General features: G+C 46.7%; 2 protein-coding genes across 4 annotated transcripts in view; both read left to right on the plus strand.

Moving 5' to 3' along the window:
* Window positions 1-8,642, plus strand: part of PIK3R6 (phosphoinositide-3-kinase regulatory subunit 6) — a 57,959-nt gene extending 49,317 nt beyond the window's left edge. For 2 of the 3 annotated variants that reach the window (XM_053570006.1, XM_053570007.1), the window contains 2 exons: window positions 7,192-7,304; window positions 7,829-8,641. In XM_053570006.1, the coding sequence (XP_053425981.1) occupies window positions 7,192-7,304; window positions 7,829-7,985 (270 nt within the window). In that variant the 3' untranslated portion in view covers window positions 7,986-8,641. Of the gene's footprint in view, window positions 1-7,191; window positions 7,305-7,828 lie in introns of all 3 variants that reach the window. The other variant, XM_053570004.1, reaches the window with a different exon arrangement.
* A 1,160-nt stretch (window positions 8,643-9,802) lies between these two features.
* MFSD6L (major facilitator superfamily domain containing 6 like) lies at window positions 9,803-15,520 on the plus strand. The gene has a single exon (XM_053570009.1). The coding sequence runs from the start codon at window positions 11,478-11,480 to the stop codon at window positions 13,266-13,268; it is 1,791 nt and encodes a 596-aa protein (XP_053425984.1). The 5' UTR covers window positions 9,803-11,477; the 3' UTR covers window positions 13,269-15,520.
* Window positions 15,521-27,379: the final 11,859 nt, after the last annotated feature.

Raw genomic sequence — 27,379 nt, forward strand, 5'->3', positions numbered from 1 at the left:
AGTAGCTGGGACTATAGGCACCTGCCACAACACCTGGGATTTTTTTTGTTGCAGTTGTCATTGTTGTTTAGCTGGGCCGGGCTGGGCTCAAACCCGCCAGCCTCGGTGCAGGTGGCTGGTGCCATAATCACTGTGCTACAAGCGCTGAGCCTAGAGTTCTTTTTTCTAATCCAGATTCTACTGAGAGCCTGGTCTTCCACAGTCCCTGGAGGGACTCTCAGTTTCAAATCCCAGCCTTGTCTTCCCATTCCTTGATTCCTCAAATAAGCAAATGCCCCTGGGACAGCCCAAGTGTCTGACAAAATTTCAACTTCTTTGAAATTTATTGACATTTTCTTTATTGCCTGGCACGATGTAAGTTGTCTAATATCTTGTGGCAACTAGAAACTACATGTTTTTTCCATCTGTAGAATACACAAAGTATGATGTTTAATTATTAAATCAAATAATTTTATTACTGTAATCTACAAATTGAAAGAACATTTTACTTCATCTCTCCAAAACTGAGGGGGGGTTGTGGACATTCCCGCTCTGGTTTTGTTTTTGTCAATTCTATCTTGATTTCTTTGAACCTGAACTTTCTTCTAGTTTTTGATGCTTCTCTTGTCTGGTATAATGCCTTCTTATGCCCAGTCTTTGTATGAGACTGTTTTTGTCCCCCCTCTCTGGAAGCTTTGGATACTTCTCTTCATAAAGGGTTCTGAAATGTCACAGGAATATAGGTTGGTAGAATCTTTTTTCATTCATTATTTTGCCTTTCTGATGAACATTTTCAATCTGGAGACCTGCATCTTTCAGTTCTGAGATAATTTCTAATGTATTTTTAAAAAGTAATTTCTTCCCCTTTATTTCTTTGCTTTCTCTTTCTGGATCTATAGACAGTCAGATATGTGGCCTCCTAGAGGGAGGCTCTCACTTTCTCATCTTTCCTCCCCCACTGTCCTTCTGTTTGTTATTTCCACTTTGGGGGGATTTTCTTCAGATTCATTGATTGAGTGTTTAAATTTTACAAACTCTTGTTTTCTGTTTATTCATTTTTTTTTTTGTTTGTTTGTGGCTTTTGGCCAGAGCTGGGTTTGAACCCGCGACCTCTAGCATATGGGGCTGGTGCCCTGCCTTTGAGCCACAGGCGCCGCCCCTGTTTATTCATTTTTAAAAGCACTCTAATTCTTCCTTCATGGATGCAGTAACTTCTCTTATCTCTCTAAAGATATTAACTAAGGTTTATTTGAAATTATCTTCTGCTCCCTGAATTTTGTTTGCTCTGAATTCCTGTTTTCTGTTTGATTGTTATGTTCTCTCTCTCCCCTCCCCCCCATCTCTCTCTCCTCTGTCAGGGGCTGTCTCCAAATACATGGTGGTTCTTGGATGTCTGTTCACATTCATGAGTGGGCCAATGAAAAGCTGAGTCAATGCTGGGCTTCTCAGTGGGCAATCAGAAGGCCATGGTCTTTTCCAAGGGAGAAACCCAAATGTCTGAATTGAATTTGCAAGTCTCTTTTCTAGAATAGTTTTGTTTTTCCAGAAATGAATCCTTTGGGACCCAACTTGGGGAGTGAAGGGGATTGAGGGGATAAGCCTGCTGTCACTCTGGACCTGGGTGGGCAAAGGAACCAGCGGTATCACCAGTGAGCAAACTTTCATGCAATCCACCTATTTGGATACAGCACTTCAGTCCATCCTCCTCCATTTGTGGTCTCCTGAGTCCAGAGTCTCCGTCTCCCTGAGTCCAGAGTCTCTCTGGTTCTGTTTCTCTGGGCTCTGCAGCAAGGGAATGTTCATTGCTTAGCTACCCAGGATGAGTGGAAACCTGAGGAGTCTAACTGCTCCTCATACCAGCTTTCAACCAATAATCAATCACTGTTTGTCAGCCCCCTTCTCATCCCTACCTTCTGTGGAACTGGCGATCTCCCACTCACAAGCCTTCTCAGAGCTCTGACCCTTATGTCTGACCTTCCTCTTCTATAAGTTACCCACTGCCATCTCCCTGTCCTTTCTCTGTACTACAAGATTGAGGTTTAGGACCTGAGATGTCTTTTAAGCTCACTAAAGATGCACCTCCTTGTTTTGAGCTGAATTACAAGATAGGGCGGGGGGGGGAATAAGGCAATATATACTCTGCCATTTTGAAATCAGAAATTCTCATCTATTTTTAAAACATTTTAGTTTTATTTTAGATACGTCTCTTATTTATAAACAGCATGTAATTCGATTTTGTTCTAATTCAAACTGAAAATCCTTGTGGAGTTTTTTATATATATGGTAAAAAACACATAATGTAAAATTTACCTTAATGGTTTTTAAGTATACAGTTCAGTGCTGTTAATTATATGCTTATTTGAAACACATTTATTTTTGCTTTTTTAACAAATGAGAGTTTAATCCATCAATGCAAACTGTAAGGGCTATTTGATCTTTGCCCTCTTATCTTATGCTTTCTGGGGATTTTTAAAATGCTTTTTATGTTTCATTTTGCTTTATGGTTTAGGTTTCTTTTGCTCACTCCCCCACTGCTGCCCCTGATGATTTGGAAGTTAGATGTACTTCTTTTTCTGTCAGTGATTACCTTTCCATTTAAAATATGTGCATTTGAGGGTGGCGCCTGTGGCTCAAGGAGTAGGGCACTGGTCCCATATGCCGGAGGTGGGGGGTTCAAACCCAGCCCCGGCCAAAAACCACAAAAAAAAAAAGTACATTTGAAATTATGTTGTGTTAGCACCTTGATGAAGCTGTCTTCTAGCACTGTCAAAGAGGTTTTCCCAGTTTCATTTTCCTTTGGTCTATTTTGAATCAGTTCCACCATTAGAACTGATGCTTTGCTCTCTGAGTCTTTAAATACCATAAATCCATAAATTCACTTTCTGATAGTTTTTCATCTACATGTCTGATTATCACTCTTTGGCCTCTTTTCCTGAACTCTTTTTCCTAAATCCTTAAATAGCGACTGTTCTCAATTTCTGTCTGGGGCTCGTTTCTTTTCTAGTCCCTGGACTATTACAAATCCACTTAGAAAGATTTAGTCCAATGTATCCCTGAGTTTCTGACTTCTGCGTTAAACTAAGTTAGCCTGAACCAGATGTCCCACAACACCCCAAACTCAAGATATTTAAGACCAAAACCAGTACCTTCAAGTAGTTAAGAGCGCTCTAGAGTCAGATTGCCTGGAATCAGATCTGGGCTCTGCCATTGCCCAGTTATGTGACGTTAGGTAAGTTTCTCAATCAGTCCCGTTATGTAAAATGGGGATACAGTGCCCCCGAGTATTCACAGGGGATCATTCCAGGACCCCCGAGGATACCAAAATCCGTAGATGCACCAGCCCCTTAATCAGCCTTCTGTACCCGCAGGTTTCATGTACATGGATATGGAAGATCTGACTATAATATATATCACTTACGTCATCCAGTGTTTGTGGCACGAGAAGCTCTTGGAATAGGGCTTGGCTGAGCAAACACTGTGTGTGTGTTAGCCGTTATTTTCACGTCATCCCCTCCTCAGCTCTCCTCTCTCATTTAACGGCCCCTTCCTTAACCACACAACTCTACCGGAAACATGGGTGTTGTCCCTGATGCCTCCTCTTCTTCACTTCTCCATATCCTGCAGGTTTTCTCTCTCAGACATTTCTTAAATCCGTCCCTTCCTCTCTATCCTCCTCCTTTGGGGTCCAGCCTGGTTGACCAGTCATCCCAGTTTACCTGGGACTAAAGGGGTTTCCTGGACTTGGGACTTCCAGTGCTAAAAACAGGAATGTCCCAGGCAAATCACGACAGGTGGTCAGCCTTAGTCTGACTTTCCATCCCCCTTTCCTGAAAAATACAGTGACCCCCTGGCTGGTCTCCCTGGCACCACTCCGATGCTCATTAGGTCCACCTTCCCCATCTCTGCCCATTCACTCCACACTTAACCCTCACCCCCTTTGCCATTTCCTATTCTCCAAGAGCAGAAAACATGGTGTTGCATAGCTTGGCTTCTCTTCCTCCACGTGCAGCTGTGGCCACTCCTTGCAGGCCCTTCCCAGTGTGATGTTTGGAAGCGTCCCTGAAGCCACCCCTCCATGCCTTTGCTCATGGTGTTTGCTTGATCTGAAACCCCATTTCCTCGCCTGCTTTTTGGAGCTCCTACACATCCGCATGATGAGACTCAGGTCTTCTCCCCTAGGAGGCCTTTGCCAACGCTTCTTCCCCCTTCCCTCACTCCCTGGGGGACTGGGTGTCCTACCTCTGCGCTCCCATAGAATTCTGGGGACAAGGAAGCATTTGTGACACTAATAGCCTGCGAGCTCCCTGGGCTCGGGGTCCTCGTCTTAGCCCCCCATTTCCCCCAGTATTCTGCATGGTGTCTGGCTCACGGCAGGATCTCACCCGCTGTCTGTTGAGTCGTCTCATTCACCCACCTTATCCCAGATCTCCTTCTTTTCATGGCATCCTAGCCACCGGAGGAGAGCTCTGATTGGCTGGGAGATCTGCCCTCTTGAGCTAAAGTCAGCTCTCCTATAGGGCAACATGGTATTTAAGCTTTAGGCCCCAAGGTGGAACTAGTCACCTAGTATGTTGTATTTCCTCTTTCAAAGTCAGTTCCTTGTAGTGGTTTCTGTTTTTAATGACCTCTTTAAACAACCTAGTCAGGGGCTTTTTGAAGATCTAAACTTAACACTCCATCGACTTGCCTTTTGTCCCTGCATGGGCTTGATGGGGGGAAATTCCAGTAGCTGCTCTTTCCTCTTGGAACTAGGCAGGTCCATGTGCATGTTTTGTCCAAATGGATAGCATGAAAATCACCCAGCAGAGGGGGAAGTTCACGAACAGCTGGAACCAGGTATCCCCTGCTGGGAGGACAGTTGGGGAGAGCAAGTGATGGCTGGCTCGATGAGTTTAAGGGTTAGCAAACGTATGACTGAGGGTGGATTGGAAGTTTGATACAGAATAGTGAGAAATAAGGCAGCAACAAAAGAACTGGGGCGTTGGAGTGTGGAAGGCAGGAAGCCACCAACAGAAAACAGGAGATCTAGCAGCATTTTGCCTGTTCCCTCAATCTGCTGAGACTGGAACCCTTTCCAAACTCTGCATTTGGCCCTTTCCTCTATGGCCACGTTCATAGACTGAACTCTAAGACTTGGGCGAAAGCCAAGAAGGAAGGGTGTGTCCGGACAAGCAAACCACAAGGGGAAGTGAAAGGCATCCTGCCACACTGCAGACAGTGGGGAGGAGGCCTGGAGACTCCGAGAGATTAGGTAGAAGGCAGGGTTAGGTCCTAACAGAGACACCTAAAGCAGCCTGATGCAGGAGAAAGAGCATTGAGTTGGGAGTCAGGGGCTGGGCATCCTCCTACCACTGTACAGTCTTCAGCAGGTCTCATTCAAGTCCTCTGGGCCTGGGTCTCCTCCCCTGTGATTGCCGGGTACAATCAGTTCAGGTGTGATTCTATTAACAATGGCACCTGGCTTCCCCTGCGCCCCTCCACCCCAGCACATGCAGGACTTCAGCCCCCTGCAGTCTTTCCAGGTATTTCTGGAAGGTTAAGATGACATCCCCATGCCGACACTCATCTCGTTAGCTATCCAGTCAGTGCCCACCAGGTTCCACCACCTGTCCCCTTGCCCACAATCACCCACCCTGGCTGACAGCTCCAGGGCACCAGAGCTGCCACAGGTTCTGTTGACAGCCTGGGAGAAGTTCCCTCTTCCTTATGTGTTACCTTCTGATATGGGGTCCCCCTGTCTTACTGAGTTTGGGGTAGCTTTCTGTCCTTACTTACAATCCACCTGTGCAGACTCACAGGCATCTATGGGTAGATGATAATAGGAGGGCTTGGCCTAGGAGACGTGCAAAAGAAAGAATCCACAGAGGGCTCCCCTTCCCCTCTGACAGCTGAGGCTTTATTACTGAGTCCATTACTCATGCTCAGCTCCTTCTTAGAAGATTATGATTAATAGTAATAAACACCCAACATTAATAAGAGCTCTTACTATGTCATGGGCACTGCTCCAAATACTTAACATATACTGTCTCATTTAATCTTCACACTATTCCTAAAATGTAGCACAGAGAAATTAAGAAATTTGCCCAAGGTCACACAGTAAACTTGGAGAACAGAGCCAAGGATTAGAACGGGGGATCTGGCTTAGAGACTGTGCTCTTGGCCCTTCCAGGGCCTGCAGACTTCTAGCTGGCCCATGCCATCTTCCCAAAAGTTCAGGTGAAGCCTAGACTTGCTCCACCCTCAGTGGAGGCTGCTCAAGTCTCTGCTTTGTGATGAGAAGGTGGAATAACTCTGTGGTTCTCAGCCCTACCTACACCAGGGATCTTTTTTAAAAATGCCCATGTGGGGTGGCACCTGTGGCTCAAAGGAGTAGGGTGCCGACCCCATATACTGAAGGTGGCAGGTTCAAACCCAGTCCCAGTCAAAAACTGCAAAAAAAAAAAAAAAAAAAAAAGCCCAATGCCTGGGCTCATCTCTATATCACTTAAATCAGAATCTCCAATCTTATATTACTGTAAGGTGATTCTGTGGGTAGCCAGGGTTGAGAACACTGGGTGAGATGGACCCTGAGGCCTCCAGCAACTCCCACGTTCTGTGGTTGTAAATCACCCACACTGTGGGTGGAATGGCCAGCATCTCTGAAAGCCCCTGGATGCCCCACATCCTCTGCCTAGAGGGAGAGGGACTCTCTGGGGCCTCAGGCTGGGGCTTAGAAGGATGTCTGGGCTAAGGCTCGGGGGGTGTCCTTGTCTGCTTTCTAGACCCTCTGTCTCTTACCCAGGTAAATAATGTTGCTTGTAATTTAATGCTGAGAACTGGAGTCAGACTTATAAAACCCCTGAAATACCCCAGATTCCACACATAACAACATGCCTGTCACATAGGAGATGCTCAGAAAATGTTTGTTGAATAAATCAGCACTCAGACTCGGGTAACTTGACAACCTGACAAGCACAATCCAAAGTATTCTGGTTTGTGTTCAAAATCAAGGGCAATAGGTCAGAAAAGAACTGCGGAGTTGAGTGAAATCTGGGGCAAGGGCTGTCTGAAAGCAGTTTATGCAGGGTTGTCCCTGCTCAGAATCACTTGCAGGAAGACAGCCAGATACCCCATGTACTAGACTAAAAAAACATACCAGATTCCAGGGAAGATGTTGGTAAGACCTTGTGCTGAGCAAAGGTGACACTCACATGAGCCATCTCTTTGTTGCAGACAGTGACAAACACTTTCCGGACGGCCAGCATCCAGATCCAGAGCCAGGACCAGAGGCTGCTGACTTTGTTGCTAGACAAAGACAATCAGCGGACTTTCAGAGATGTGGTCAGGTGAGGCTGGGCCTGCTGCTGCTAGGGGTCCAGGCCCAGTGGGGCCAGCTCCTGCCATTTCTAGCCCAGTGAACCTTGTCAAAAGGCAGACTCTATGACTAGGCAGGTGTCTCTGGTGAGTAGCAACTCAGGTCACTGCCCCATGACTTGAATCCAGGAACAGGCAAAGGAATGTGTAATACCGGGCAGCTGTTGATACTAAATTTTCCCAACATTCCTCCACATACACTCAGCTCGCAGCCCTTTGAATCCAGCCCCGTCTGTGGCATGGGAGCCCTTCCCCACAGGCTAACTTTCTGAAGCATCTGTGCCCCAGTTAACAGACCCTTACTGGTATCCCCCAGGAGGGGGCATGTGGGTGAGGGAGACATACACACACACCTGGGTCCAGGCGTCTCCTCTCTCCTGGTTAGCCCCAGGCCCAGGGTGTTCCTTCTCATTCTGACTCTTCCTCTTCCTTCAAATGCCCTAGCAAATTTGACCCCTGAGATTGGTCACCGGAGCTGTTCTCTCTCCACCCATAGATTGGAGGTTGCTCCCTGCCTAGAGCCATGTTCCGGGGCCCAGAAGTCCAAGGCACTGTGGATCAGTACACACAGGCAGAAGGAGATGGAAACGACCAAAGCCAAACCCAAACCCCTTCTGATGCCCATTAACACATTCTCTGGTGTCATCCAGTGAGCCTGTGGGGGCAGCAAAAGTGCTGGGCCCAAGGGTGGCAGGCTCAAGAGGACGGATACACTTCCCTACCAACCCCTGAACACTCACTCCAATGGCCAAAACAGGGGCCAGTTACACGGGACAGCTTCTGGACAGGACTGGGAGCCAGCGAATGTCTGGAAGCATGGGGAGCCTGTCGTGGGCTGGGGATGGGGTGATGGAGAAGGGCCCACATGAAGGCCCATGGACCGCCCAGGCCAGGCAGCTGGGCTGCATAAGAGTACGCACCACCCAGCGTCTCACACTAACATCCACTCATTTTCCATTCTCAATTCTCCCACAGTCTTTTCCCACTCAAGCGCCCCACCCAGCCCTTAAACCAAGGGCAACAGCCCTGTGGCCCAGGGAAAATGGGGGGCAGGTAAAGACAACTGCAGCAGCGATCTGTCCCATGCCTCTTTGTCCCTGCTCTGGGGCCACTTCCCAGCTCACCCATGTCCAGACAGGGGCATCTCCCCAGTGAGAGAAGTATACAATAAATGCACACTAAAGCATTTCAGCTTTCATCTAATTCTCAGCAATATTTGTACTTTAATAGAAATTGGGGGCAGTACTTAATATAACCCAGTGAATCCACTTAGGCCATGTGAGAGTTTTGTGAAGTGGTGACTTCCTCACGGAACTCTGGTTAACTTAGGGACTCTCCTGACCAGCATCATCCCCAAAGGGAAGTACAAATGCAGGGTGCTTTCAGAGTAGCCAGAGATTAAAGGCATCAAAATTCTTGGCTTTTGGCTCAGCACCTGTAGCTCAGTGAGTAGGGCGCCGGCCATATACAGTGGGGCTGGCGGGTTCAAGCCCGGCCAACAATGACAACTGCAACAAAAAAATAGCTGGGCGTTGTGGTGGGCGCCTGTAGTCCTAGCTACTTGGGAGGCTGAGGGAAGAGAATTGCTTAAGCCTATTAGTTGGTAGGTTGCTGTGAGCTGTGACCCCACAGCACTCCACAAGGGCAACATAGTGAGACTCTGTCTCAAAAAAAAAAAAAAAAAAATTCTTGACTTTTGAGTTCCAAAACCGACATCTAGGTGTAAAGTAGGAAAGATCAATGACACAGCTCCAGTGTCCTCACCCCCTAGGACTGGGCATGAGGTGGGGGAAAAGGACCAGAGAGGATAGAAAGGCTTGGACTTGAGCCATCCCCAGTACATGGACAGAGTGCCAGGGGATGGTGGGGGTGGGGGCATAATTCCTGCTAAGTTTGGGTATCCAAGAGTAGAGAGAACTTTTGGCCTCATTGCTCTTGGGAATGGGGGCAGGTCCCAGGGCACATTCTCAGTGTCAAGGAAAATATGCCAGAGGGCATTCCTGTGCCCTCATAGGATATGGGAAGCAGGCAAAGGATTTCTCAGGTAGCTGAAAGCAGACAAGCCCAAGAGGTCTCAAAGGAAAAAGGGTGCTGCTGTGGGCAGCAGCATGGAGCATGGGCCCTGAAGGCCAAGTGTGAGCCAGGGCATCTCCATGCTAGCAGTGTGGCCAAGTGCTCACCTCCCCGCGTAGATGAGACTAAGGCAGGTCAGGAGCTGGAAGCAAATGGATATGATGTCCTCCACTTAAGCTGCCTGCAGCAGAACCATAGGAAGAGAGGGAGCAGTCCTCAGTGTGACTGAGGCGGCTTCAGTCAACCTAAAATGACTGAAACTCACTGAAACGAGTTTGCCTGGAGGTGGCCGGATGTTATTTTTTCTGCAATTGGAGTGATGCAAATGAATTCAGATCCATTTGAGCATTCACAATCATTAGTTTTTTAAGGAAACATTTGCAGAGTTTGCCAGTTGTTAAGGTTAGATGAGGGTTCTGGGCCTCTTCCCCAACACCCTGGCTACCAGCTTACAATGAAAGTGAATGGTGGGCCAAATTCTGGGACACATAACACACACTTGTTGGCGAGCAGCCTCCACCTCCACCCCAGCCAAACTGAGTGTCCTGAGGAAACCTTGTATGAAAAATTGATATTTGGGGACAAAACCTCCAGCACCCTTCCAAATGGGCTTGAACTGCTCCATTTTCTCAATTTATACACCCTCTTCGAGCAAAAGAGAAAATGCCTCTGAAAAACACTACTGTTGTGCCCAGATCTCGAAATCCCCCACAAAGACCACCAGGGAGCCGAGTCGGATGCAAGAGCAAAAGGGCCTTTTATTGCAAGTTCAAACTTGGGCTCCCAGGGACTCCGCTGCAAGGGATCCAAGCCAGGAGCCCTGAGCTCTGGAGCAGGGGGTTCTTATGGTCTTATGGTCCAGCACAGCGGGTGGGCATGCACAGCTTGAAACAAAGGGGGCCCTTCTGAATTGGTTAGGTGGGGGGGGGTGTCCCTAATTGGTGGGCGGTTGTCTCATGATTTCGGAGAATTGCCTGGGCTTGTACTGAGTGAAATGGCAAGGAAAGCGAAACTTAACTCTTAAGATGGCCCCTTAAGATGGCGCTGGTCCGGTTCTTTAACTACACCAATCCATGTGACTTGGACACCACTTCGGTTGCCTTAAGATTGGTGAAGCGCTCGCATTAGCTGCCTCCGGAGCTTGGCTTTTTGATTAAATATCAGCTAAGCCCCTCTGGAGTGAGTTCTCCCAAACTGGGCACCTGACTGCCCCAGGTGTGGATTTAAACTATCCAGGACATACCTCCTGCTTCTGGGGCTGTGACGTGCGGCTGCAGGAAGTGCCTGGACCAGAGTTGTCAGCCCTCTGTGGGGATTGTCAGGGCTAAAGAAAGTTGCATCACCCAAGGTCACGCCTCTCCCAGGGACAGTAGCGTCCAGTGAAACAGTTCTAGGACCGGGAGAAAAATAACCGCCTTCCCCGATTTTTGATTCTGATGGCAACAGACAATAAACAAGGTTGATATTTGCACTACAATCCCGCAGTGTGCTCGGAAGCGCTAAGCCGTGGAGAACAACGCAGCGGGGAAGGGGGGTGAGGAGTCGGGGGGAGGGGGGCTGAGTACACGTTTATGAGATCAGCAGTTACATTTGGGGTGTACGGGGATGATCCCTCCGGGTGGTCACTCATCAGGGGAGATGAGGGAGGGAGCCTCGTGGATAGCATTCTCGCTCTCCCGACCCCGGCGGCGCGGAGGTGGCCCAGCGGGGCGCGCACTCCTCAGGCCCCAGGACGCGCCCCTCGCGCACCGGTGCCCGTCCGGGAGGTGGGGGAGGGGCGGAGGCAGCGGGACGTGGCAGGTGTGGCCGCAGGTGCGTCAGCCCCGCCCCTGCCTCTCTTCCGGGGAGGGGCCCCTTCCGGGCCGTCTGCCGGACGTGGGGGGACTGGGCGGCCGTTGACCCGGTGACCGCCGCGCCGTCAGAGGCTGTAAGCAGCGTCCAATTCGCTCAGACTCCCAAGCCCCCCGAGCCGCCCTTCCGGGGACATGGGGCCGCGCCCACCCTGCTCCCAGCTCTGCCCTTCTCCGGCCGGGGTCTGACGGGTCTGACCGGTCTGACGGAGCCAGGTGGCCATGAGCGCCAACCCACAGTGGGACGTCAGTAGGGCGCTGGGGGTGGCCAAGCTCTTCCACTTGGTGTGTGGGGTCCGGGATGCCTGCGTGACGCCCTTCCTGACCCTCTACCTGAGGCAGCTGGGCTTGGCCGCGCCCTGGGTGGGCATCCTGATGGGAACCAAGCACCTGCTCGCAGCCTTCTGGGGTCCCTTCTGCGCTTTCCTGGCCAAAAGCTACCAGAAACGGAGAGCGCTTCTGGTAGGCTCGCTGCTCGGCTCGGTGGGCGCCAGCCTGCTCATGGTGCTGGTCCCACCGCTGGACAAACAGCTGGAGTACCACTCCTGTAACAGAAGCAGAAGCATGACCACCACAGCCGTGCCACTGGGGGTCCCACTGACGGTGACTGTCACTTCTGCCCAAGGGCCTGCCTCAAACCACCCAGCAGGAGTACCCAGCCTCCCAGGCAGGAGTACTGGAGTCACTGGGGCATATGGCTTCAGAAATGGAGCCAGTGAAGGTGACCAGGAAACGTCCAGGGATCTGCATGGCTATCTAGTGGGCTCCACTGAAGGAGTTACAACCACATCCCAAGGTCTTCTCCATCCTCTCACCCCAGGGATGAAAGACAGTTCCTGGGAAGGTACTTTTGAGGTGGTCAGCACTGCCCTCCCTTCGCTTCCAGGGGTCACAGCAATGGGAAGTCTGGCCAATTTGTCTGTGGCAAAGGGCAAAGCCCAGGTCCTTGGGCTCTCCTTGGAAGGGTTGAGGTGGACTTTCGCCCTCTCCTTGGGGTCCCTGGTATTCTGGGAGCTGCTGACGGCCCCTCTGGAGCAGGTGGCAGATGACAGCCTTTATGAATACCTGGATTTTGTGGATGCCACTGACCGGTACAGACACCTGTGGGTCTGGAGGCTGCTGGGCACGTCGGCAGGTGCATGCAGCATCGCGGCCTTGGTGGGGCAGCTGGACTGCTTCCTGATGACCAACAGCCCCCGGGGTGTGGTGCACTTCTACGGCTACTCGCTGGTCAGCCTCCTGGCCTTGCCAGTGAGCATTGCCTTCCCTGTTCCTGTCTGCCGGCGCCGGGAGCACAGCTACAGAAGCGTCAAAGCCCTGTCTCTGGTGGGAAGCAACCCTCGCCTGGTGCTGCTGGCCGTCACTGTGTTTTTGTTAGGGGCTGTGGCCAGTACTGTGCAGAACTTCTTGTTCTGGCACATGAAGGACCATGGAAGCAGTGAACTGGTTATGGGTTTCTCAGTTGCCCTCAGCCTGCTGGGGGAAATTCTGCTTCATCCCTTCAAAACTACATTGCTTAGGAAACTGTCCAGGGTGGGCACGGTGGGGCTGGGGTTGGGCTGCCTTGCTGGGCAGCTGCTCTACTATTCCTTCCTCTGGAGCTGGTGGTCTGTCCTCCCCGTTCAGATCTTGAGTGCCGTCAGCTACGGGGCTCTGTGGTGGGCAGTTGGGGCCTCCATAGAGGCCCTGGCCACTCCGGGCACAGAGAGGTCTCTGCGCACCATGTTCCGAAGCCATTTTTACGGGAGTGGCTCTGGCCTGGTAAGCTTTGTGTCAGGCTTTGTGGCCATGCATTTCAGCCTGTCTCTGCTCTACCAGGCTGGCTGTGTGATCCTGCTGCTCTGGTTGGCCTTGTTCCTGTCCATCCAGCCGAGGCTGCCCCAAGAGCGGAAAATCAACTACTCAAAGCTGCTGGCCCTGGAGGCGAGTGACAGCAGTGACTCTGAGCAGGGGACAGAAAGGGACTGGCTTGTGAAGGCCATGAGGGAGGAACACTTAGACTGGAAGGGCTGAAAGTCAGATTGCACTGATCTGAGAAGGAGCTAATGGATTGGACAAAACTCAGTGCCCAGGACAAAGTCCAACCTTGAACCACAGGGAGTCTTGGGAGAAAGAGGGTGTGTCTATGCGGAAGGTCAAATAGGATTATCTCGTTGCATGATTTTCTTTACTTTTTTAGTAAAAAGAGATTCAACTTCCTGCCATTCAATCTTTTTTACATAATGGAGGAAGAATACACTTGCTAAGAAACAAAAAAACGTTTCTTTTGTAGTCACTATATTTTGATGTATAAGGTTTTCGAGAGTGTTGATAGTCCTGACTCTGTAGCAATGGCTAAACTGATCAAATTGGCAGTGCCAGGAAGGCCCTGGGCACCTGCAGGATTCAGCTGATTTGGATGAGTCATGGCAGTCCTGTGGGCCATAAGGGCATTAGCCTGATCCTATAAAAGTCCTGTTGCAGGCAGAGAAGAATGATAATGAAAACTGAAACTCCTCTCCCCACTGATATATATACACACCCACGTACTTAAGTTTCCAGAAGAGAAAATCACAGGGAATATATCACGTGTTTGATGGGTAAGGGGTGTTAATAGGTTTCGTTCTTACTCTCAAATGTGTATGTTACCAGGGGAAGGAGCCTTAGAATCATTATCCATATTTACATCAGAGCAAGGGCAATTCCATGTCCTTTGGACTCACATTTTGCACATTCTGCCTCACAAGAGCACATAGAGATTTAAACATCTGTTTTGGGGTACAGCGGCCTCCATAGGATAAGATGCTGCAGGTACTCCACACTGGGATTTTTAGAGAAGCAAACTAGTGCTGCTGTCTTCCCAGACTCCCTGGACTCCTCCCTGACACCCAGGGAAGGGCCCTTTATTCCAGAAGTCAATGTCCAAGAGTCCAATTCTTCTACCTTATATTCAGCTAAATATAAGATATTGAATTTAGAAGAAGACTTGTTCTACAGATCCAAAAATGTCTCATAGCTGTAGAAGGGGAACCAGATATGTGAATATCCACTGGGTCAGAAATGGGTCTAGGGTTTTTATTATTATTTAATTTTCCATAGGAAACTTTAGTATACAAATAAGCAACAAAAAATTACCTCTGCCTTGAGCAATTAGAGATTGCTTTGTCTCACATAAGTCAAATGAAGGGGTAGCCCAGAGGTGGTACAGCTGCCCAGTAGTGCCCCCGGGGACCTAGAATCTTTTCATCTCTTTACTCCATCATACTCAGCTTGTAGGTGAGTATTTGTACTACTCTCATAATAACAAGATGGCTGCTGCACCTCCAGACCTTTCATCCATGTTCCAGACAGGAAGGAAAGACAATAGGACAAAAGGAGAAACAGGACTGGTGCCTATATTAGGAAAATAAAATCCTTCCCAGAACTCCTCAGCTGACTTCTGAATGGATGGTGTCGACATGGTCACCCCTAACTGCCAGGGAGTCTGGAAGGCAGAGCATTTTTAGCTCAGAACAGTTATACCCCAAGCAAAATCAGGGTTGTAGTAGGAAGAAGGTGGGGCTGGATATAGAATTGGCAACAAGGTATGTCTATGGCAGCATCAGCAGTGGGACTCACAGCCAGACCTGACTCATTCCAAAGCCTGTTTTCCTTTCACCCCCATAGTCGTCCTCCCCACAGGAATGACTTTAGCGATTTGACCCCCACAAATTTGTTATTTGCCTTTTACAAAATGAGGAAATGGAGTCTCAGAAAAGCTACGCACAGGGTCACTGGCAAAAACACTACCAGAACTCTGATCTCCTTACATCAAATGTAGGGCATTGACTTCTATGTCAGTAATTCCCCAGCCTGGCCATCCATCCCAATCTGGGGAGCAAATGCAAAAAAATACCAGTTTCCTGGATTCCACCAGACTCTTGCAGATGGGGCCCAGAATCTGTATTTTTAATGCAACGTCCAAGTGATTGTGATGTGGTTAACCAAGGCTAGTCACTCGGTTGCCCTTGCCGTCTCTATCCCACCACACCTTTGCCAAATGCTCCTAGTGTTCAGTGGAACAAATCCTAGCCATTGAGGGGTCAATGCAGGCCAGGCACCATTCTAAGCACTTTACAGATACTAGCTCATTTTATCCTCAAGGTGATCATAAGATGTAGTCACGATTAACATCTCCATTTTACAGATGGCAGAACTGATGGCTAAGAAACTTGTTTGAAGTCACACAGCTAGCAGGTGGCAGAGTCGGGGTTCAGATCCAGCCTGGTGGCTCCTGAGTCTGAGACTTGAATCATGGTGCTCTGGCTAAGAAATTGGGAAAAAAGAAAAGGAGGGGGAAATTGAATATTAGGATGGAAAGTAGCTATCACTTGAGATTTACTGGATAGTATTTACTATGTAGACAGACATACAAGAATACTAGAACACATGCACATCCTCTTAACATAAACAAAAAGAATTGGCTTAAGAAAAACGTTAAATGTAGCTTAGTCTGAAGAAGAGGGAGAAAGAGGAGCGTGTTGAGAAAGCGAAGGACACTGAGAGATGTCATGATCGAAGGATCTAAAAGATATTGTGAGAAGGACGAGATGCTGAGAAAATTATGCTTGTGCTGTTTAGTCAGTATTTGACTACCCGCCATTTGTAAAGATTTGTGTGCCTTGCCACGCAGGGACTTCAAGAATGAATAAAATGCATAGCCCCCACCCTCAAGAAGCTAATCATCTAACTAGAAGACTTGCTTATGTATGTACACATGTAAGGAGGCACAGGACAGTGTGAGAAATGCTGCCTGCATACAGAGCACAACTAGAGTTTAAGAAAGGGACAGATCATTTCTCACTCAAGAACCCAAGGAAGATTTCATGGAGATTACATTTAATTAATTCTAAGCCTTTAAGGATAGATCAAATTGCAACAGGTAGAGAGGGTGGTAACTCAAGAGAGGGCTTCTAAACCAGCATGAGCAGAACTATGGAGATGGGAAGAGCATGGAGAATATTTGGAGAAATGCAAGAAATTGTTTGGAGCAAAAGATTTGTGTAGGACAGTGCTAAAATGCAAGGATGGAAAGAGAACCTGGGGCCAGATCGTGGAGCACTTTGATTCTGGGTAAACCATCGAAGGGTCTGCTCAGGGTGACAGGTGAGGGCTACACTGAGCCTTTATTTAAAAACAAAGGTATTGTTGACATACAACAAACTACATATATTTAAATTGTGCAGTTTGGTAAGTTCTGACATATGCATGTCAGAAACGGTAGTGAAACTGTCACCACAATCAAAATAGTGCATATATATCATCACCCCCCAAATTTCTGCCTGCCTTTATAATGCCTCCTCCTAGCTCCCTCTACCCTTGTCCTAGGCAACCACTGATCCGCTTTCTGTTACTATATATTAGCTTGCATTTTTAAAGACTGTAGTATGTGCTCTTTTATACCTGGCTTCTTTCACTCATCATAATTGCAGTGACTTCTGACATCAACTACCCAGCCTTAGGCTCTAGGTTAAGGGCATAAAACTGCCTTCACTTTGATTCCAGCCACAAGTTCAGGGTTCCCACTCCTGTCCCCCATTCAGTAGCTCACTAGAACGACTCACAGGACTCAGGAAAGTATTATAATTATAGTCTTATTTATTATAGCCAAAGAGTACAAATCAAAACCAGTCGAAAGAAGTGTTGCAACAGGGGAAGGTCTGGAAGGGTCCCAAACATGAAGCCTCCATCCCCTCTCCCCACGGAGGCAGGACAAGTCACCCTCCCAGCACACTGATGTGTGGCAATTACCAGAATATTGCCAACCAGGGGGACTGTCCTTGATTTTATTAGGGCTTCATTACAATTACATAGGTGTGACTCATTGGCCTGTAACTCAATCTTCACCCCCTCTTCTCTTCACAGAAGTCAGGCTGACACCAAAAACTTCAAAGCCCAACCTTCTAATCATATGGTTGATCTTTCAGACATGATCAGCCCCCATCCTGAGTCATTCCATTGGCATTAATTATCTAGGAGTCATCCCAAGTCACCTTATTAGCATAAACTCAAGTGTGGTCTGAGGCCCATCCCACCAAGAATAACAAATATATTCCTTATAGCTTGGAAAATTCCAAAGATTTAGAGGCTATCTCCCAGATACTAGGGACAAAGGCCAGACAAATTCTTTATTACCCAGAGTAATTATTTTGAAAGTAACCAATGTTGTTGGTATATCAACAGTTCATCCCTTTTTATTACTGAGTAGTATTACATTGTATGGATATACCACAATTTGTTTATCCATTCACCGGTTGGTGAACTTCAGATTATTTTTAGTTTAGGCTATTCCAAATAAAACTTCCATGAATATTCATTTTAAATCTTTGTATGAATATATGTTATCTTTTCTCTTGGGTAAATATCAAGGCATGAAATGACCACATCATAAGGTAGGTGTATGTTTACCTTTTTAAGAAACTGCTAAATAAGGATTTTCAGCAAGATGGCGGCTGAGTAACAGCTTCCTTGCAACTGGGCATGGTGAGATGTGGGAGGGAAGACTCCAGGCATCTCTGGCTGATGGGATCTGCCTAGAAACATCCCTTGTGGACACAGGGAGTCAGCGAGAGACTTCTGGACCTCATGAGGAGGAGTGGAGAACTGGCAAGTGGTTGCATGTGTTCATTCAATCTAATCCCGCCAGCAGCTGTAAGTATAGCAGCGGTGAGATTGCAAACTGGAAAGGCCTTCCCTGTGAGCTATTTTGTTTTTTTTTAACTTGGCATTCAGTTGAACTACCTTGGGAGAACTTGGGCAAGAGTGCGGAGGACTTTAATCATTGTCTAGGGCTCCAGACTGAGCTGCTGAGTGGACAGAGCGAATATTGTTTGGCTGTGGGCCATGCAGAGCCATTGTGGGAGAACTGCCCAGGCAAGCTCCACCCTCAGGGTCACAGTGCGAGGATCAGGTGGGAGACCTTGGGTGAGTAATCTAGTAACTGAGCAGCCTAAAGGCAGAGACTGAGATGCCTTACAGCCTTGGCCCTCAGGGGCATAGAGACCAGTTTTGGCACACTGGGTAAATGGATAGCCACTTCAGGAGTGATCCCAGCAACAAGTGCTTTCCTAGGAAAACTTCTGCTTAGCCAAGGTTAGCAGTTTAAAGTGACTTTAAAGTGGGCTGAGGAGAGATTTAGGCTCTCCACCCTGTGGGGTTTGAGAAATCAGCAGAGGCCTCCAGTCTCTATCTCATATATAGCCATCTCAGCATTGTGATTAACATTTCATACTCCAGATCACCTGTTTCTCAATTTTCCCTATAGATTGTTCTATTTTACCTTTCTTCATTTTTCTAGTTTAAACATAATTTTCCATTGTTGCCTTCTTTAACACTTAGAACTTCATTTTTGCTAGTGTTTCCACCCCTATTATTTGGGTTTTCCCCCAATTTTATCCCGCAAGGTTTTCTATTTGCTTGTTTTGATTTGATTTACAGCATTTTTGCCTTTCCTCTCTACTTGGAGGAGGTGGGGGTACTGTATCTGAACAGGCTAGCAAAGAGCTGCTGACGTCAAGGGAACCACCCAACTGGCACCCCCAGAGGTTTTTAAACTTGAGTCAAAGTGCCCTACTATACACCTATATTGCTCCTGTCTCCCTCTTTCTGTGCCTCTCTTCTTTTTGTCAATACTCCCTTTTACTCACCCCCCTGTCCTTTCTCTCTCTCTCTCTTTTTTTCTTTTTTCCTTCTTGTTCTTCAATCTTCTCATCCTTCTGGTCCTGTACCAAAAAGACTCATCAAAACCCTGGTCCAGAGGCACAGTAACTTAAAAGAGCAAGAGGAAGTGAAAGGAAAATTAGGGCAAGGAAACAAATAAAAGAAAACTCTCATGAGGAAGAATCAGCAGAAAAATCCTGGCAACATGAAAAACCAGTCCGGAGCAACCCCCTCAAGGGACTGTCTACTATTAGCCCGGGTACCCCGTTCCAGGAAAGTGGTTTACAACATTTCGGGGCACATAGTCCCTTTTAATAATCTGATGTGGTGCTCACGCCTGTAGTCCCAGTACTCTGGGAGGCTGATGCAGGAGGTTTGCTTGATGCCAGAAGTTCAGGACCAGTCTGAGCAATATAGCAAGACCTCATCTCTACAAAAAAAAAAATTCAATAATTAGCAAAATGCAGTGATAAACACTTGTAATGCCAGCTACTCAGGAGGCTGAGGCAAGAGGATTCCTTGAGCCCAGGAGTTCAGGGCTGTCGTCTGCAGTAGCTGCCACATGGTCCCTTGGGGGAGTTGCTCTGTTTTGGTTTTTCATGTTGCCTGAATTTTCCTGTGGTTCCTTCTCTTGTGTTCTTTATTCTCATTCACCAACTTGTCCTCCTTTTTCCTTCTCTTGTCTTCCTTTGCTTCAAATTACCTTGTCTCAGAGCTTAAGTCTTGAAGTGCCCTCATCCTGGACAAAGCCAAACTCTTCTCGTGGCTAAAAAAACAGGAGTCCTTACTCTTGGTGACAATATGTTGCAATAGGTCACTGGGACACCAGATGGCATGGTGGTTTTTCTTAGGAGACAGAGACCACAGCTGGCAAGCTCTATGGTCCTTATTCCAAACTTAGTTGCTTTTAGTGATCGCCTGATTGTTTGCTCAGCATTCAGACCTGTTGGGTTGGGATTGTAAAGCTCACAAGAATCCTTCAGGGGCAGGTCTCACAGTGCCCCTGACTCCAGTTCCCACGGGGTGCAGGAATCCCTCTGCCTGTCCTAAGAGTGGAGTTCTGATCCCAGCAGGCAGAATTAAGATGGTTGAGCTTTAGGCCCCTGCTAAGACCGTCTTGTGACCTTCCCATAATGGCAGCCCCTGGCCACTGAGCCCTTCTCAGTATGGCTGCCTTGCCGGCCACTAAACCTATGGCAAATCCACTCCAACCAGTATTCAAATCTGGTTGCTCTATACTGTTCAAGTCTGACCAGTCTTCCAGGCTTTCCACTCAATGTGCAGCTTCCCCCCAAAACTGAAAACTCTGGAAGGGCTTCCTCCTGATCTGGACCTCCGGGGTAGTAGGGGGAGCCCCAGTGGGTTACAGTTGCTTGCCTAATTTGTCAGATTTCCACTGCTCAGGATCATACCCTGTATCCAGCTCACCACCTCCTCATTGTGCCCCCGAGCTACAATTCCAGGTAAGGTCCCATTGCCAGGTTTGGCTGGGTTCTCTCTTTTGTCCCAGTCTTCTGGGAGAGCTCAGCTGAACAATCCTTCTGGTTTGACATCTTTCCCTGCCCCCTGATGTTGCAATTTTGAACCCATGTGATGAGAGGGGAAGTCTGAAGAAATGGCAGAGCTCAGGAGCCTATGAAACCATCCATTCAAAACCTGAAAGCAATGCACAGATCATGCTAATTATAGACAATACAGCAAAAACTCCTCATCCTGCTGGCTTCCTTGTATAGTTGCTAACTATCACTGAAACCAGAGGCACCACCATTTGATGACACTTGTGGGTGTGGGGCAAAGCAGAACACATTACTAATACTCAGAGGCTTCTCTGCAGCCATGTTTATGAAACTTTTATCTTTTTTCAAGTCTATAAAATAAACAATGAATAAGCCATTAACTCATTAATGAAATGGCTTTGGAGACATGAGTTTACGCTGGACTGAAGTTCTTTCTGGTGAGGTGTTGCTGTGATTTTAATATTTGTCCCCTTCAAAAATCATGTTGAAATTTAATGCCTAATGTGGTAGTGTTGAGAGGTGGGCCTTTAAGAGGTAATTGGGTCATGAGACTCTGAGCTCATGAATGGATTAATGGGTTATCATAGAAGTGGGACTGATGGCTTTGTAAGACGATGAAGAGAGACCTGGGCTAGAATAGTAGCACGCTCAGCCCCATTGCTCTGTGATGCTCTGTGCTACCTCAGGACCCTGCAGAGAGCCCCCACCAGCAAAAAGTCCCTCAGCAATTGTGACCCCTTCACCTCAGGGTTCTCAGCCTCTGTAAGAGTAAGAAATGAATTCTTCTTTATAGATTATCCAGTTTCAGGTATTCTGTTATAAGCAACAGAAAGCCTAAGACAGGTATCTTCTGCTACAGAAGTAAAGCTTAAGATTAACCACTTACTCCACTGGTTCTCTGCTCCCATGTCTGGAAAAGGAGGCCTCTATGACCTTCTAAGTTCCTGCCTCTCAACTTTGATATGATTACCTTCTTTGAGCCAAGGTCACTCTGCCTTGGCCTCTCTCACTGGGCGGAATAGCATGGCATTCTGAAACCCGAGGGATGCTGGGGCATCCAATGAGCACTCATCTCCTTCCCCTGAACCTGGCACTAAGGTCCTGGTCTGTGTGCAGAGTGGCCACGTTGAGCTCAGCGCACCAGCCCTGCTGGCTGACCCACTTGACCTCAGAACAGGGGGGCAAGGAGATGAGCCAGAGAAGCAGTATGTGGCAGCTGGAATATCGCTGCGCCTGTCAGCAGGCACTGCAGTGAGGGTGGGGGGTTGGAGGGGTCAGTGGAAAGGGGAGGTCCCAGTAGGCAGGCACCTTAAGTGCAGCAGATGCCTTCCAGCGACATCCAACATTCCCTTCAGCTTTGCTCATGTCGACCACCATAGGTGGCACCCTTGGACACTTGCAGCCCCTCTGCCCTTTGCAAAGCCACTTGCCATCTCTAAGCGCGGGTGGGAGGCTGTACCCGTGGTCTGCAGAGGGCTCCAGAAAGCAAACCCGTACCGAAGGCAGGAGGAATTCGACCCGGGGTTCAGAATCTTTCCACCAGGGGGCGCCAAACACACGGGGAAAACTAGTGCCTCTTCCTTGAGCAAACCTGGTCCTGGGGCCTCCCCAAGGCTACCCGCTCAGGGCGAGGCATGCAACCTGAAGGCCCTTTAGCTGTTGGAGCGTAGAACTGCAGAAAAACCCCAAGATCAGGTGTTGTGACTGAGCTGAGTCCGGGATAGGGACCTGGGGAAAGGCAACAACTTCGGATGGATTTGGTGGTAAGAAACATAAGTACTCCCACCCTGCCGGGGCAGGGCACCCCTGGGTAGCTCTTCCTGAGAACAAAGGGCCACCCAAAAACGCCTTTCCTCTTGATCAGAGATGGTGGAAGTCAGTGTAAATGTGAGGAAACGGGAGAGATGGTTGTATGAACCTCTTGAGTTTCTTAGAGCTGATGAAGGACTACATGAGCTCAGAGTCACGACCATAAAACCGATTTCACACCCTTACCCCCTGCTTCTCAGCCCATCCCTTCAAGTGTGGCTTACCCACGTCTTCCCAACTTACGTGTGGGTGCCTGCAGAGAGCCTCACAAACATTTACAAGCAAGTCTCATCTCACCAGGCCTTCAGGGACTCCCATCGCCAATGGGCTCCTTTCAAGAAAGATCCCAAGACCCTGTGCCATCATCATGTTACAATCTCTTCCTTTCTGGAAGCAGATGGCATCAACAACCAAACAGTCCCTTCCTATGTTGTGTTTTTTGTTTTTTTTTTTTCGGCAAGTTACAGCAAAATCTGTGTTGCCATTAACCCAGGAAGAAGACTACATATCCAGGAAGGAAAAAATCTGGCACCTGCTTTGTCTAAATGAAAGCTTTTTTTTTTTTTTTTTTTTTGAGACAGAGTTTCATTTTGTCACCCTCGGTAGAGTGCTATGGCATCACAGCTCACAGCAACCTCCAGCTCTTGGGCTTAGGTGATTCTCTCGCCTCAGCCTCCGGAGTAGCTGGGACTACAGGTGCCCGCCACAACACCCAGCTATTTTTTGTTGCAGTTTGGCCAGGGCCGGGTTTGAACCCGCCACCCTCGGTATACGAGTCCGGCGCCCTATCCACTGAACCAGAGGCACCGCCCCAGTATGTCTTGTTTCTAATAAATGTCATACATTTTAATTTTGCTTATAAAATTTCTCGTTAGTACGAATTTTAACATCATGATTTAGTACAAAATTTGACATTGTAATTTATATTTGTAAGTATTTCATAATCTTCCTTGTCATTTCCTCTTTACCCCAAAGGTTATTTTAATTTTTTCTGAGAAATGCAGGATTTTTAAGTACTCTCACTGTATTTGTTTGTTTTCTTTTTGTAGTTTGTGTAAGTCTCCTTTTTGGTATAAAGATGTGTTCGTGTGTGCGTGTTTTTGTTCAGATTATTAATTTCATTATTCAATTATCTATATTGCTTATTTTTGGCCTTCTTGATTTATCATATTCTAAAGGAGGTATGCTAGAATCTTCGAACATAATTGTTCATATATCAAGCTCTCCCATTTTAATTGGTTGTTTTTAACATTAACTACTGTTTTAGGACTTATTTCTGATATCTCATTTTGTGCTCTCTGTTTTCTGTGTTTTCTTTATGCTCTTTTCCATCTTCTCTGAAATAATTCAAAATTAAGTTCTTCCATGGAAAAGTTTGGATTTTCTACTTTCTATTGCCTATGTCACATTTAATTTTTATAAAGTAATACAGTCAATTTATACTCCTGTCATTTAACCCTAACTTATTATAACCCTCACTTATTCTTGCCCTTTCAACTTTTTTTTTTTTTAGGATGTAAAAGTGTAAGTTTATTTTACAGTAGAGAAAGGGAAAGAGAGTAGGGAGGAAAAGATTAGAAAGGGAGAGAGAAGAGAGCAGAGAGCAGGGAGTTGCCCTTTCAAGTTCTTAAGCTCAACTGACATCCACTTGTTTCCTTAAATAGGTCAAGAGCCTTAGCAGGCTCCCATCACCCTCCAGTCTTTCCTCCTAGCAGCACTTTCCCGTTCCTCTTCCCCAGCCGTGCTTCTAGTTTTATGCTTTATTTCAGAATTATCTATGATCTATAAATATTTGCATGGGGAGGCACTAATTTAGATAACAACACACTTTTCCAAGATATATTTCTCCCCTTTGACTTTGCATGCCTCATTGCTTCATCCTGGATTCAACTCCTATCTTACCAGGATATCTTTTTTAAAATGCTTTCAAGGGAGACTGACTTCTAGAACAGTGAAGCGAGGACTTTGGTAAGCCATTTTCCCATAAAAAGAACAAAAATACTGGCAAAATAGCCAAAATCAACCATTTCAGAACTCTGGAAATGTATCAAAGCCACAGAAGAAACTGAAAATTGTCTATCCAAGAGAAAATACTGAACTTCAATAAGACAGTGGTGTCTGTGGCACGCTAACTTTTTTATTTTTTAATCTCCCACCCCACTTTGGTGGCTCAGTAGCCATGAAAACCCAGCTTGAAGCCAATGGAGAGAACCGACCTCTTTGGGAGATCTATTAAAAGCCTCACCCCTAGGGCGGTGCCTGTGGCTCAGTCGGTAAGGCGCCGGCCCCATATACCGAGGGTGGCAGGTTCAAACCCGGCCCCGGCCAAACTGCAACAAAAAAATAGCCGGGCGTTGCGGCGGGCGCCTGTAGTCCCAGCTGCTTGGGAGGCTGAGGCAGGAGAATCGCTTAAGCCCAGGAGTTGGAGGTTGCTGTGAGCTGTGTGAGGCCACGGCACTCTACCGAGGGCCATAAAGTGAAACTCTGTCTCTACAAAAAAAAAAAAAAAAGCCTCACCCCTAGAACATGGTCAATATTTTATCCACATTAACTTGATATATCAACAATTATATTTGGAGATTCTAGCACAGCTCCTTCAGAATATGATAAATCAAGAAGATTCTGTCTCAAAAAAAAGGAGACCAAAAATAAGCAATATAGATACTTGAATAATGTAAATCTACATTTTCAAGATGTTGTGCCTATTTTATTTGATTCACAGCTCAGCTCAGAGGTTTAAAAAAAGAAACTAGCCCCAGGCGTTACCAAAAACAAGAGCAATCTGATGGCAGTATCTCAACTGCCTAAGTCTGTGATTTTGGTTGCAGCAAACAAGAGCCTGGCCAACAGTAATAAAAGTTTAAAAGGAAGTCCTTGAGAACTAGAAAACCACAAAGAACTCTTAAAAGCTCTAACATATTCCTGGGGGGGTCTCAAAGACTACACTCATGTGCATGATTGGGAAAGAACTTGGAAAGAAAAAGACTAGTCATTGACCTATAGTTGACTTTAGTCCCTATGCAAAGTGAAAGCTAAGGCTGTCTTATAAACTTCCTGAAGTCTGAAGGTCTGCCTTCAGATACAGATTCCCTTGGCAAAGGGTAGAAGGTAATACAGTTAAGGCATTTAGGAAACTCTTCAGACCAATCATTGCCTGACCACTAAATTATACTGACCAAGGAATGAACCCTGGGAAACCAGATTTTAAAATAAAAAGAACTTTCTTTAAAAATGCTAACAGAGACTCAGGACCTGAATACTGCAGAGTATGTACAATCTATAGAATTGAATCCAGGAAAGACACTAAGCAAATAAGAAGTAACAAGAAAAAACAATAAAAAAGCAGCAATGATGACAAACCTAGGGGGAAGGAATCTGATACCAGAGTTGTTGTAATATTCTACTGTCTTAGTCTTTGTGTGTTGATAAACCCAATACCTGAGACCGGCTAGTTTATTTTTTTTTCTAAAGACGTTTCTTTGGCTCATGATTCTGATAACTGGAAAGTTTGAGATGGGGCATCTGCATTTAGTGAGGGCCTCAGGCTGCTTTAACTCATGGCAGAAAGCAGGAGGGGAGGAAGCCTGTGCAAAAAGATCAGATGGCCAGAGAGGAAGCAATAGAGAGAAATCAAGGAAGCCAGACCCTTTTAAACAACCCTTTCTTGTGGGAACTAATTCGTTTCCACAAGAGGGACAACTCAGTCATCACCACAGAAAGGCACTAATCTATTCATGAGGGATCTGCCCCCCATGAATCAACCCCTCCCACAAGGCCCTACCTCCCAACACTCCCACATCAGGCATCAAATTTCAACATAAGTTTTTGCAAGGACAGACCATAATGAAACCATAGCACTGTCAAAAATGTCCAGTTTTCATAAGTAATTTATAAGATATGCAAAGAAGCAGAACAGTATACCACATACACAGTCAAATAAGCAGCCAATAGAAAATATACCGGAGGGCACACAGATGTTAAGTTTAGTAGACAAAGACTTTAAATCAACCATTACAAATACGTTTAAAGAACTAAATAGTACTGTGACTAAAGAACTAAAGAAAAGCATGACAATGTTTCACCAAAAATAGCATATCAATGAAAGATATAGAAATTACCAAAAAAAAGTCAAATAGAAATTTTAGAGTTGAAAAATACAATAACTGAAATGAAAACTTCACTTAAGGGGATGCATGGCAAATCCAAGCTGTGGGAAGAAAGAACCAGCAAACTTAAAAATGGGTCAGGAGAGATTATCCATTCTGAGGTGCACAGCAGAAAATAAAAAACAATAATAAACAGAGCCTCAGAGACGGATGGGCTACCATAATGCATACCAACATATACGTAATGGTGTCTCAGAAAAAGAGAAGGATGCTACTCTTGATCTTAGCCAAAAGGCCAAGAAGCAATAGAAGAAGAAAAGGGGGAAAAGAGAATATTTGAAAAATGCTGACTAAAAACTTCCCTGATATAGTGAAAACCATTAATGTACCTATCCTGTGGGGCTTAACAAACTCCAACAAGAATAATTCAAAGAGAACCACACCTAGACATATCAATCAAACTGGTGAAAGTCAGACAAATAAGGAGGAAATCTTGAAAACAGCATGAGGAAAACAACTTATCATGTAACCAGGGATCCTCAATAAAGTTAAGATAAGCTAACTGCTCATCAGAAATCATGGAGGCAGGAAGACAGTGGAATGACATCTTTGATATATTGAAAGAATAAGACTATCAATCAAAAATTCTGTATATGAGCTCAGTGCCTGTTGCTCAGCGGCTAGGTCACCAGCCACATACACCAGAGCTGGCAGGTTTGAATCCAGCCCAGGTCTGCCAAACAGCAGTGACAACTAAAACAACAACAACAAAAATAGCTGGGTGTTGTGGCAGGAGTCTGTGGTCCCAGCTACTTGGGAGGCTGAGGCAAGACAATTGCTTAAGCCCAAGAGCTTGAGGTTGCTGTGAGCTGTGATGCCACAGCATTCTACCGAGGGTGACATAGTGAGACTCTGTCTCAAAAAGAATTCTCTGTACAACAAAACTCTCCTTCAAAAAATGGAGAAGATAACATTTCCAAATAAACAAAACTGAGAGAACTCATTACCAACAGAC

The sequence above is a fragment of the Nycticebus coucang genome, chromosome 18 (genome assembly GCF_027406575.1).
Source record: "Nycticebus coucang isolate mNycCou1 chromosome 18, mNycCou1.pri, whole genome shotgun sequence".
Lineage (NCBI taxonomy): Eukaryota > Metazoa > Chordata > Mammalia > Primates > Lorisidae > Nycticebus > Nycticebus coucang.